This window comes from Rutilus rutilus, assembly GCF_951802725.1.
Source record: "Rutilus rutilus genome assembly, chromosome: 1".
Lineage (NCBI taxonomy): Eukaryota > Metazoa > Chordata > Actinopteri > Cypriniformes > Leuciscidae > Rutilus > Rutilus rutilus.
Window position 1 is genome coordinate 78041465 of NC_140209.1, and position 12590 is coordinate 78054054.

The 12590-nt window shown below is 45.2% G+C and overlaps 1 protein-coding gene across 1 annotated transcript; it reads left to right on the top strand.

Moving 5' to 3' along the window:
• Nucleotides 1-10228: 10228 nt before the first annotated feature.
• LOC311301236 (trace amine-associated receptor 13c-like) lies at nucleotides 10229-12343 on the top strand (the record flags this gene model as incomplete). The annotated part of the gene is made up of 1 exon (XM_084426206.1): nucleotides 10229-12343. Exon 1 carries the CDS (start codon nucleotides 11348-11350, stop codon nucleotides 12341-12343), a length of 996 nt encoding a protein of 331 aa, XP_084282332.1. The 5' UTR covers nucleotides 10229-11347.
• Nucleotides 12344-12590: the final 247 nt, after the last annotated feature.

A 12590-nucleotide genomic window follows, 5' to 3' on the forward strand; every position in this document is an offset into this window, starting at 1 on the left:
GAAGTTATTCTACATGGCTTAGTGGGGAGGACAGGTCTCTTTATTGAAGATGCCAAACCAGGTGAGAGATAGCTTGCGAGCGTCTCTTCAACCTGTGGCATCTCCGCGTACCCCCGTGACTTCGCACCCACGATAGTCGAAAAAGTCGACATCAAGGGCACAAAGACACAGGACAAAAGACACACCTAGACAGCTCGTCATGGAGGTCCTTGAAGAAGGGGAGAGACTGATGGTGTTTTCCCTCCCCCCTGCCACCGGACAGAAACCTATCCTCTAGCTTACTACGTTTGGTGGTCTCTTGATCGCATGGCCAGTCAAGCTGTAACCTGGTCACCGCCATTGCCGCACATCACGACGCAGTTGATGGTAAGTCTCTGGGGAAGCACGACCTGATCATCAGGTTCCTGAGGCGAGCGAGGAGACTACATCCTCCTCGTCCTCCCCTCGTACCCTCTTGGGACCTCTCAGTGGTTTTAACTGCCCTGCAGAGTGCTCCCTTTGAGCCTCTGCAATCAGTGGAGCTTAAGTTCCTGTCTATGAAGACGGTGCTCCTGGTTGTATTGGCCTCCATTAAGAGGGTAGGGGACCTGCAGGCATTTTCGGTTGACGAAGCGTGCCTGGAGTTCGGGCCGGCTAACTCTCACGTGATCCTGAGACCCCGGCCTGGATATGTGCCCAAGGTTCCCACCACACCCTTTCGAGACCAGGTGGTGAACCTGCAAGCGCTGCCCTCGGAGGAGGCAGACCCAGCCTTGACACTGCTCTGTCCAGTACGCGCCCTCCGTGCGCATGGCGCCTCGCTAACAGACATCTGTAGAGCTGCAGGCTGGGCTATACCTAATACTTTCGCGAGATTCTACAATCTCCGAGTAGAGCCAGTTTCTTCTCATGTACTCGCTTCAACTAGCCGGTACTAGATTCTGCTCAGGTGTCTTCGCTTGCTCGCCATTCCTCTCCACGGACGGGATACGTGCGATTTATTCCTCAGGTGAGCCTAATAAGCCCTGAGTCTCCTCCAGCACTGACGACGTCAACGCCAGAGTTATGCCACCGGCAGCTTTTGTGCTTGGCTAGGTGCCTCCATGTGCTGCATGGTTCCCCCTCTGGGCGACCCCCACATGTGTATTTCCTCTGTAAGCCTTCTTGAGCATGTGTCTTTCCCTCGGCAAGCCACCTTGCCACCCCTGGGGTTGAAATATTCCACCTGCGGCTGGATACCCCAGTGATTCTCCATATGCAGCCCCCCGGGGTCATATGTGTATCCTAAGTCCCCCCCTTTGGGCTGGGCATAATTGCATATTTCCACTGAGATATGCTTCCCAGTGTACCTTGGTATTCCTGTGTTAAGTAGGAGTCCTTCGTCCATGCCAGTCTCACGACAGGGAGCTCAGACTTACGCAGGGCACTGGAAGACAGTCGAGAGGTGGCATGATTACACTGGGAACCCCATTCGTCGTCATCCGACGTAACTCGGAGTGACTACGAAAGGGAACGTCTCCCTGCCACTTCCGCTGTACCGCTGGAACGCCGGAGTTCAGTCTCGACTCTCGAATTCCGCTGACCCATGGCATTTCTTTGCCATTGGCTCGTTTTATATACTCGAAGATGATAGGCTTTCTAAGCGAAACCCCATTCGTCGTCATCCGACGTAACGTCTCCGTTCCCTACTCAGGGAACGAGGGTTACATACGTAACCGAGACGTTCTTGAGTACGCTAGCCAAGTATATGGTGGACTACCTAAAGGTCTCTCTGATGAGTTAGAGAGGGTCCAAAAAGGTTGCTGTCGGATAATAGGTGTTTCAACTTCTACTCTTCTATCACTGATTGAGAGGCGTGACGAGGCCACTAAACGTACTTTTTCTAAACTACTCAAGGACAGATCATCACCACTGCATTGTTTCCTGTCTGTGGCCCCTACACCTACTTACCTACTATGGCAGTGCAGGGAATTTGTTGTGCCCAGGATAGTTGGGGGCCTTAAGCACATTTTCGCGCAAATTCATCTAAAAGCGCCAAATTTGGCACAGATGTAGCTCAGGTCATACCGAAATGATTTAGCTAGGGTGCCGGAGCCAGCGACCCTCGGGGCCAAGATGGCGGCCAAATCCAATATGGCCGCCGCCCGAAAAGGGTTCCGGCTTTAACTTTTGAACCACATGAGTTACAAATACAAACTTGATATGTTTTTCAGCTTAATTGATCATGAGAAACACATAGGAATGTTTATATTTATGACCCAGTATATCTGGACCCCTTGATCCTCCAATTCCAATATGGCCGCTGTCCAAAAAAGCAGTTTGGGCTGTAGTATGGGGCCTTACACACCATTGTACGCGCAAATTCATCTACAAGCACCAAGTTTGGCACAGTTGTAGCTGAGGGGATACTGAAATGATTTAGCCAGGGCGCCCGAGCCAATGGTCCCTGAGACCAAGATGGCGGCCAAATCCAATATGGCCGCCGCCTGAAAGGGTTTCGGCTATAGCTTTTGAGCCAGATGAGATACAAATACAAACTTGATGTCTATTTTACCTTCTTTGACCATGGGAAACCCATAGGAATACTTACATTTATGATTGGGTATATCAGGACCCCCCAAATTCCCTAAATTCAATATGGCCGCTGTCCGAAAAGCGGTTTTGTCTACAAATTTTGAACCAAATGCGCTACAAATGAGGATGTGGTGTATATTTTATTTTGATTGACCACAGGAAGTCCATTGGCATATTTATATTTATACTTGTGTAAATCTGGAACCTGTATTCTTTTCAAGACTGTGGTTGAAAATCCTTTTTTTTTACCACAACTTCGAAGGTTATTCTCAATGTTGATTAATTTCCTTATAAAAGTGAAATGGTTTTCAGTGTACCACAGGTGAATACATTTCAAAGTGTAATCATATAAGAAAGAATAAGACACAATCATTATTGCAAGGCAATATTTATATTATGTTAAATTATTAAAATAATAATATAGTCAATTTTTCCAAAACTCTTAAAGGTTTGCTTAGCATAACAAAAAAACAGCAATAACATAAAAACAAGCACCCTCACATGCACATATAGAAGTGCAATGAACTCCGGCTTTACAGCACTTACAGTGCCCTCTACATGCTGTCTTGCAGCCACAGTGGAGGAGAATGGTGCAGGCTTTACTGGCGTCTCCGAGATTAGTCCAGCAAGGTACTGTACTTTATCCAGTCAAGATACTTGGTACCATTCGAGAATGGGTGATGTCTAGCTTCATCTACACGGCTGGAACCACAGGTCTTGCTGTACATGATGAGCTCATGTGACAGATTCATAGCTCATGGTCCAAATGGTCCGGCCAACTACTGAAAAAACATTCCATGACTACGTTAACACCAATATTGCTGGGTTTGTGAGGTCACACATGAGCTATGAATCTGTCACATGATTGGATATTGTGTTTGATACATATCCAGAGGAGAAACTCAAAACACAAACTCACCAACGCAGAGGAACCGGATCAAGAACTAAAGTAGATGGGAGAACTCCAATTCCAAAACGTAACTGGATATATCTATTATATATATACTGGATATATTGTTATATATCTAACTATTTGGATATATCAGTGAAGAGATAACCAAGCATGGCATGTCAGGTAAACTCCTCCTCCCACCAAGAAAGATGCTGTACTCTCCAACAGACCAGGGTATGACATGTCTGCCATTCAGCCTTGTAATCATCCAGAAGCAGAGACAAGAATAATCCTGCATCTTGAACATGCTGGGGCCAATGGCCATAAAAAGGCAATTGTCCGGACTGTCGACAGCGATGTTGTCATCCTTGCCATCCGCTTCTTCAACACACTCGGCCTCACGGAGCTCTGGATTGGCTTTGCAGGTGGAAAAAACTATAGGGACATTCCTGCTCATGAAATCAGCAAGGATCTTGGTTCCCAGAAGTCACTAGCCTTACCACTCTTCCACGCTTTAACAGGCTGTGACACAACCTCAGCCTTCCTGTGCCATGGGAAAAAGAGTGCATGGGCAGTTTGGGAGGCAACACCAGATCTCACAGAATCTCTGGTTACCCTCACCTTGGAGCCTGAACAGATCAACAATGACGTCCATGTCCAAAGACTGGAGCGTATGGTCATCATCATGTACAGCAAGAGCTGTGGTTCCAGCCGTGTAGATGAAGCTAGACATCACCTTTTCTCGAATGGTACCAAGTATCTTGAGAACCTGCCACCCACCCAAGCTGCATTGATTCAGCACATCAAAAGAGCACTGCTGCAGGCCAGCTTCTACTGGAATCAGGCAACCGCTGTCCAGCAAGATATCCCAGAGTTTAATGCATGGGGTTGGTTTCGGGACTCTACGAGCAAGACTTGGGAACCTTGCTGGACTAATCTCGGAGACGCCAGTAAAGCCTGCACCATTCTCCTCCACTGTGGCTGCAAGACAGCATGTAGAGGGCACTGTAAGTGCTGTAAAGCCGGAGTTCATTGCACTTCTATATGTGCATGTGAGGGTGCTTGTACAAACAATGATGGTGAAGACAATGAGAGATCCGGTGATTGTGAGTGATAATGATAATTCATGTGAGAGACCATGAGAACTCACTGTTGTTTTTTATGTTATTGCTGTTTTTTTGTTATGCTAAGCAAACCTTTAAGAGTTTTGGAAAAATTGACTATATTATTATTTTAATAATTTAACATAATATAAATATTGCCTTGCAATAATGATTGTGTCTTATTCTTTCTTATATGATTACACTTTGAAATGTATTCACCTGTGGTACACTGAAAACCATTTCACTTTTATAAGGAAATTAATCAACATTGAGAATAACCTTCGAAGTTGTGGTAAAAAAAAGGATTTTCAACCACAGTCTTGAAAAGAATACAGGTTCCAGATTTACACAAGTATAAATATAAATATGCCAATGGACTTCCTGTGGTCAATCAAAATAAAATATACACCACATCCTCATTTGTAGCGCATTTGGTTCAAAATTTGTAGACAAAACCGCTTTTCGGACAGCGGCCATATTGAATTTAGGGAATTTGGGGGGTCCTGATATACCCAATCATAAATGTAAGTATTCCTATGGGTTTCCCATGGTCAAAGAAGGTAAAATAGACATCAAGTTTGTATTTGTATCTCATCTGGCTCAAAAGCTATAGCCGAAACCCTTTCAGGCGGCGGCCATATTGGATTTGGCCGCCATCTTGGTCTCAGGGACCATTGGCTCGGGCGCCCTGGCTAAATCATTTCAGTATCCCCTCAGCTACATCTGTGCCAAACTTGGTGCTTGTAGATGAATTTGCGCGTACAATGGTGTGTAAGGCCCCATTGTCACAGTGTCTGGTTGTGTTCCACGTGTATCCACTAGATGTCCTCCTTTTCCCCACGGTGTCATGCACATGAACTTCATCTCCCACAATTCCTGTCTGTGTATCACACCCAGGTGTTAGTAATTGTATCACCAGCTGTCTCTCGTTTTCCCCTTATCATGCATGTATTTAATGCCCTGTTTGTCTTGTGTTCTTTGTGGATCAATGTTATTCGTCACACCGCGTCTGTTGCCCGTGTCTTTCCTGTTTATAGTCTGTTTATTGTTTTTCTTGACTGCCTGGCTGGATTTGACCATTGCCTGCCTTTTTGGATATTGATTCTTGGATTACCCCTAATAAATACTTGTGCTGCACTTTTGGATCCTGTGCTCTTCATTCCCTGAGCGGTCGTGACAGATTGATCCACCAATGGAAGGATCCAGCAGCACGGGGATTCGTATTCGTCCCCCCACCACAGAGAAGGAGAGAAGGGGACGAGTTCAGAACATCATGGCTCTACACCAACAGGGCCAATCGGTAAATGGTTTGTCCCAAGTATTTTGGACACTGTCTAGAGGCTTGGGATATAATGATGCCACCCTAAAGGACCTTTTGAACCGGTGCCTGGATGAGCCGTTGCCCAGGTGGGAGATGAACGGGTTAGAGGACTTAGACTTTTGGAGATTTGTTTTATACCTCGAAATCCGAAGTCAATGGGATACACCAGCTTCACCTGCATCGCCGCTGCCCAGCCCAGAGAATGCATCGCCGCTGCCCAGCCCAGAGAATGCATCGCCGCTGCCCAGCCCAGAGAATGCATCGCCGCTGCCCAGCCCAGAGAATGCATCGCCGCTGCCCAGCCCAGAGAATGCATCGCCGCTGCCTAGCCCAGAGCTCCATCCACCATTAATTCCGTCCAGACCTGAACCTGCACCTCACCATCGAAGACGGCGGAGGAGGAGGAAGACCTCCGGCCTCCCCAATGTCCCGGAGGATTCCGTTGCGGAGGAGCCAGAGACTGTTCACGTCATGTCTGCCCAGCCAGAGACTGTTCACGTCATGTCTGCCCAGCCAGAGACTGTTCACGTCACGTCTGCCCAGCCAGAGACTGTTCACGTCACGTCTGCCCAGCCAGAGACTGTTCACGTCACGTCTGCCCAGTCAGAGACTGTTCATGTCACGTCTGCCCAGTCAGAGACTGTTCATGTCACGTCTGCCCAGTCAGAGACTGTTCATGTCAAGTCTGCCGAGCCGGTGTCTTCGGACAGGATGGCCGCCGCCGAGGGTGTTCCCGTCACATCTGCTGAGCCTGTGTCTTCGGACAAGATGGCCACCGCTGAACCTGTTCACGTTACGCCTGTCGAGCCTGTGTCTTCGGACAAGATGGCCGCCGCCGAGAGTGTTCCCGTCACGTCTGCCAAGCCTGTGTCTTCGGACAAGATGGCCACCACTGAACCTGTTCACGTTACGCCTGTCGAGCCTGTGTCTTCGGACAAGATGGTCGCCGCCGAGAGTGTTCCCGTCACGTCTGCTGAGCCTGTGTCTTCGGACAAGATGGCCACCACTGAACCTGTTCACGTTACGCCTGTCGAGCCTGTGTCTTTGGACAAGAAGGTCACTACCAAGACTGGGTCTTCGGACAAGATGGCCGCCGTCGAGCCTGTGTCTGGGCCGGTGGTGTCTGTTCCTGAGCCTGAGCCCTCAGTGACCGCGACACTGGCCATTATGGCCACAGCCATGTGGTGTGTGTGGGCTACACACACACTTGAGCCGGAGCCAGTGTCTGTTCCTGAGCCGGAGCCAGTGTCTGTTCCTGAGCCGGAGCCAGTGTCTGTTCCTGAGCCGGAGCCAGTGTCTGTTCCTGAACAGGAGTCCGTGTCTGTTCCAGTGTCTGTTCCAGTGTCTGTTCCAGTGTCTGTTCCAGTGTCTGTTCCAGTGTCTGTTCCAGTGTCTGTTCCAGTGTCTGTTCCAGTGTCTGTTCCAGTGTCTGTTCCAGAGCCTGTGCCTGTGCCTGTGTCTGTTCCTGTGCCTGTGTCTGTTCCTGGGCCGGTGGTGTCTGAGTCGGAGCCGGTGGGACTAGTTCCAGTGCCTGAGCCGGTGGTGCCAATTCCAGTGCCTGAGCCGGTGGTGCCAGTTCCAGGGCCTGAGCCGGTGGTGTTTGTTCCAGTTCCTCCGCCCTGGCCGCCCGAGGGAAAGTCTCCGCCCTGGCCGCCCGAGGGAAAGTCTCCGCCCTGGCCGCCCGAGGGAAAGTCTCCGCCCTGGCCGCCCGAGGGAAAGTCTCCGCCCTGGCCGCCCGAGGGAAAGTCTCCGCCCTGGCCGCCCGAGGGAAAGTCTCCGCCCTGGCCGCCCGAGGGAAAGTCTCCGCCCTGGCCGCCAGAGGAACTTTTCGCGTTGCCCCGACCGCCTGATGAACTGTTCCCCTTGCCTCGACCGCCTGATGAACTGTTCCCCTTGCCTCGACCGCCTGATGAACTATTTGTTTCCCCGTTCTACGGTCCATGTTTCCCTGGTCCTCATGGAGTCTGTTGCCCCTGGTGTCTGTTTCCCCGCACGGACCTGGCCCCCCATCCCTCCCCCTGGTCCTCCACCGGGCCACCTCCCTCCTGAGCTTTTGTTTTGTTCCTTGTCCTGTCTTGTAGTGTCTGGGAGCCACTCCGTTGAAGGGGGGTAATGTCACAGTGTCTGGTTGTGTTCCACGTGTATCCACTAGATGTCCTCCTTTTCCCCACGGTGTCATGCACATGAACTTCATCTCCCACAATTCCTGTCTGTGTATCACACCCAGGTGTTAGTAATTGTATCACCAGCTGTCTCTCGTTTTCCCCTTATCATGCATGTATTTAATGCCCTGTTTGTCTTGTGTTCTTTGTGGATCAATGTTATTCGTCACACCGCGTCTGTTGCCCGTGTCTTTCCTGTTTATAGTCTGTTTATTGTTTTTCTTGACTGCCTGGCTGGATTTGACCATTGCCTGCCTTTTTGGATATTGATTCTTGGATTACCCCTAATAAATACTTGTGCTGCACTTTTGGATCCTGTGCTCTTCATTCCCTGAGCGGTCGTGACACCCATACTACAGCCCAAACTGCTTTTTTGGACAGCGGCCATATTGGAATTGGAGGATCGAGGGGTCCAGATATACTGGGTCATAAATATAAACATTCCTATGTGTTTCTCATGATCAATTAAGCTGAAAAACATATCAAGTTTGTATTTGTAACTCATGTGGTTCAAAAGTTAAAGCCGGAACCCTTTTCGGGCGGCGGCCATATTGGATTTGGCCGCCATCTTGGCCCCGAGGGTCGCTGGCTCCGGCGCCCTAGCTAAATCATTTCGGTATGACCTGAGCTACATCTGTGCCAAATTTGGCGCTTTTAGATGAATTTGCGCGAAAATACCTATTTATGTGCTTAAGGCCCCCAACTAGGAGTAAATCAAAAAGACATGAACTTTCTTTTATTCCACGTGCTCTTAAGGCGAGACACTACAGGTGAATAGGGTAAAAATTTTAACTAGCAGATATCACCATGAAACTTTTCCAGTTGATTACCTACATTAAGACGAGAAAAAAATGTATTACAAGTTTTCTGTAATTTAATGTTTAAATATGCAAATCAGGCAATATCTAATCAAATATGCACTAATTTGCTTATATTTTAAAAAACGATATCTGAGTATTGGATAAAGCCAGGTTAAAAATTATTTTTTCATTGTGTTCACATATTAGATGGGAAAAAAATTACAGAGGGATTTATGGATATCTACTTTTGTTATCCTGTAAATCAGAAAATACAGTCAATAGCCTTAAAAAAATGATTTTCGCCATGTTTTTTGGAATAAAATGTTATATAAATCAGGCTAGGAATAATATATTTACAAATCCCTCTGTAAATGTCTTCATAATATAACTAGGTACAAGTCTGGAAAGTTTGGTGTATATAGGTGCTACTGAAGTGGAGATTTCGGACTTGGAGTATGAGAGAAAAGTCATTTTGAGAAAACGGGCTTTAAAGATTTTTCATCAGCCAATGAGATTGCGCATTCAGCCCTTTTACTTTCACGATTGGTTGCTGATAAAAAGGAAATGACCATATTTGGATCCGACAGGATTGTACACAAGAGAGAGAGCTTCCTAACGGTGCTTCTGATGACAGGCTGACGGCAGAGATCGCGGAGCAGCACGTTGATTTAGAACGCCAACTTTTGTTGAATTTATGAGAAATCTACAGACGCAAACAGACAAAGTGTAGTAAAATAAAGACCTAAATGTGTATTTCGGACTTTTTTTCAACACAAGTCTGAAAGAAGACATGTTATTGAAGACAAATATCCCAAAATCTCGAAATTGACCAGTAAAAAAAAAACGATGTTTTTGCCTGCCGTGTCTCGCCTTAAATTGTTTTATAAATAACTTATACAGATGGTACTCAACCAGAATAATACTTTTACCGCCGCGGGTGTGTATTTGCAGCCTCTTACCGCTAAGAGGCGCTACAATCACAGACTTTGCAAAGTGTCAGTTCGATTGAAAACTTGTAGCAGATAAATTCAAATGAAATACTGAAATTACTGAAATTAAATTGAATAATGAAAAAAAAATTCAACATAAAACATTGCAATAGAAAAATATTAGGCTACATCAATGAGGCTTTGTAAGAGCATAAGACATCAGTTTAACAGTATTCAGACGATAGCTCTGTGGTCAATGCAACAACATGAGCCTCTCGGAGCTTCAAGCGCTGTGAGATCGAATCTCAGTGTAGCCGACAGTGTTTATGTTTTTCCGTTCTTGATGCTTAAATATGTATCTGTTTATTAAAGTCAAGCATCTTGTTTAATTGTCAGTTGTACATTGTGTCTATAATGTGATTGGCTAAACTGATTTTATTTCAGGTGCGGGTCGGGTGTCGGTTCTATTTTAAGCGGGTCGGGTCGGGTGCGGATTTTAATTAGTGCTGTTGACGGATAACGGGTCGGATGCAGTTTGAAGCACTGCGGGTACGGGCGGGTGCGGATTTACAAAATCAGACCCATGCAGGACTCTGTGCACAATATCCCTTTGCGCCACCTGGTGGTCATTTCGTGAATGACTTTGAAATGCGAGTGGTTTATTTTTGCCGCGGTGGTAATAGGCATTCTGGTTGGTTACCATCTGTAGTTTTTTTTTGTATGAAACCTAATGTATTTCAGGTTTTTCTGTGCATCTGTTTTACTTCACCTGTTATTTTGTTTTATTTTTTTATTTTATATTTTAAATTAGGTACATAAGGTTGTCTTGAGAATGTTTTGTTTGATACATTTCAGGGTTTTGTTCCCCAATATCCTGCCTTGTCAAACTCTAAATTAAACTAAACTAAACTAAACTAAACTGAAACCTTTTTATTTCACATATGTTCAATTCAATAGCTTTTTTTACTGCACACTATAAAGATTATTTCACCATTTTTGATAATGTGTTCTGTATACAGGACAGTTATTGCCCACCTATTACATTGCAATAGTTATTTTACAGGGTAAACTGGGAGGGTTATGGACAGCTCAAGCATTCTTGAGTTCCAGTGGATGACATAACCCCTCTATTTCTGGACCCCATTCCTAATTCACAGAAATCATCTTAACCTCACCAAGGGACCCCTCAGATGAGTTCCAGGAGCCGCTCAAAGGAAGGGTGATCTACAGTGGCTGATTACTGATTAAAGCAAAAACCACCACACCTGTGTTCAGTTCAGTTCCACCTGTGCTTTGCTTTCATGTGGAAATACTAAACAATACCAAGACAGCGAAGAAATGATGAAAAAAACAAAACAAAAAATGCTTTAACTTTTGACCAGTGTAAGAGAATTCTAATCTGGACTAAAGAAATTAATTGCATTTCAAAGCTAATTTAAAAAAAAAAAAAGGATAAAAAAAAATAAAAACATTTGAATGTTACATCATCAGTGGGCAGTAGATGGGTGGGCCGTCTGATCCAGACACTGTATAAATTATAGACAAGAAAGAGAGCAGAACAAACTCCTAACAGCAGGAGACTCACTCATGGCTAATGAGACAGCGGACCATGAGACTCAATACTGCTTTCCTGCCGTCAACTCATCATGTATCAAGGGAAAACGCTCTAAATATGAATACAATATCATGTATGTGTTTGTATCATTGCTGTCAGCATGGACTGTGTTTCTGAACCTGCTGGTGATCATCTCTATCTCTCACTTCAAGAAGCTTCACACTCCAACCAACCTGATTATTCTCTCTCTGGCTGTGGCCGACCTGCTTATGGGAGTTCTTTTACCCTTAGAGGGCTCTAGGCAGATTGAGACGTGTTGGTACTTTGGAGACACTTTCTGTGAACTGTTTATAATAATCCTTGGATTGGTTTTCTCAGGATCTCTCAGTAATTTAGTTTTAATTGCTGTTGATCGTTATGTGGCTGTGTGTCACCCTTTACAGTACCCACAGAAAATAACCACAACTAAAACTTTAATAACCATCTGTCTGAGCTGGGTTTGTTCTTTAACTTATAATGTTACAGTTGTAATTTATAGTGGATATGTATACAGAACAGACATGTGTTATGGAGTGTGTATTGTTCAGATTGTATTTGCCTTCATAGTTATTGATATGTTCATGTCTTTTATTTTTCCATGTACCCTTATCATATCTTTATATTTGAGGATTTTCTATGTTGCACATCAGCAAGTGAAAGTTATAAACTCTCTGATGAAGGGTGGTAAATGTGTAACGGAAGGTTCATTGAGGAGGAAATCTGAGAGTAAAGCTGCTCTGACATTAGGAATCATTGTGATAGTTTATATGCTTTGCTTTGTTCCATACTTTATCTGTTCTGTATCACTAAACTCTTCCACAACCATAAATGTTTTGACATGGGTCTTGTACACAAATTCAGGTCTGAATCCACTGATCTATGCTTTATTTTATCCCTGGTTTAAAAAGACAGCTAAACACATCTTAACTCTGAAGATATTTCTGCCAGCATCCTCTCTGGTTGATATTTTTACAGAGCATCAATTGTAATTAAACTGGTAAAGCTGTCACTCATAAAGGATATGATTATCTTTGTAGGATTTATATTTGTAATTTACACTACATGTATCTTATGTAGCTTATTTCAGAGAGTATGTTTTCTGCATTTGATGTTCAATTTAACTTCTTTCCACACACACTGAAATAAATCGACACAATGTTCATAAATTGTATTAAATTATTATTAAATCACTTAATAAACTGAGCACGCAGCATAAATCCTCAATGTACTGGAATA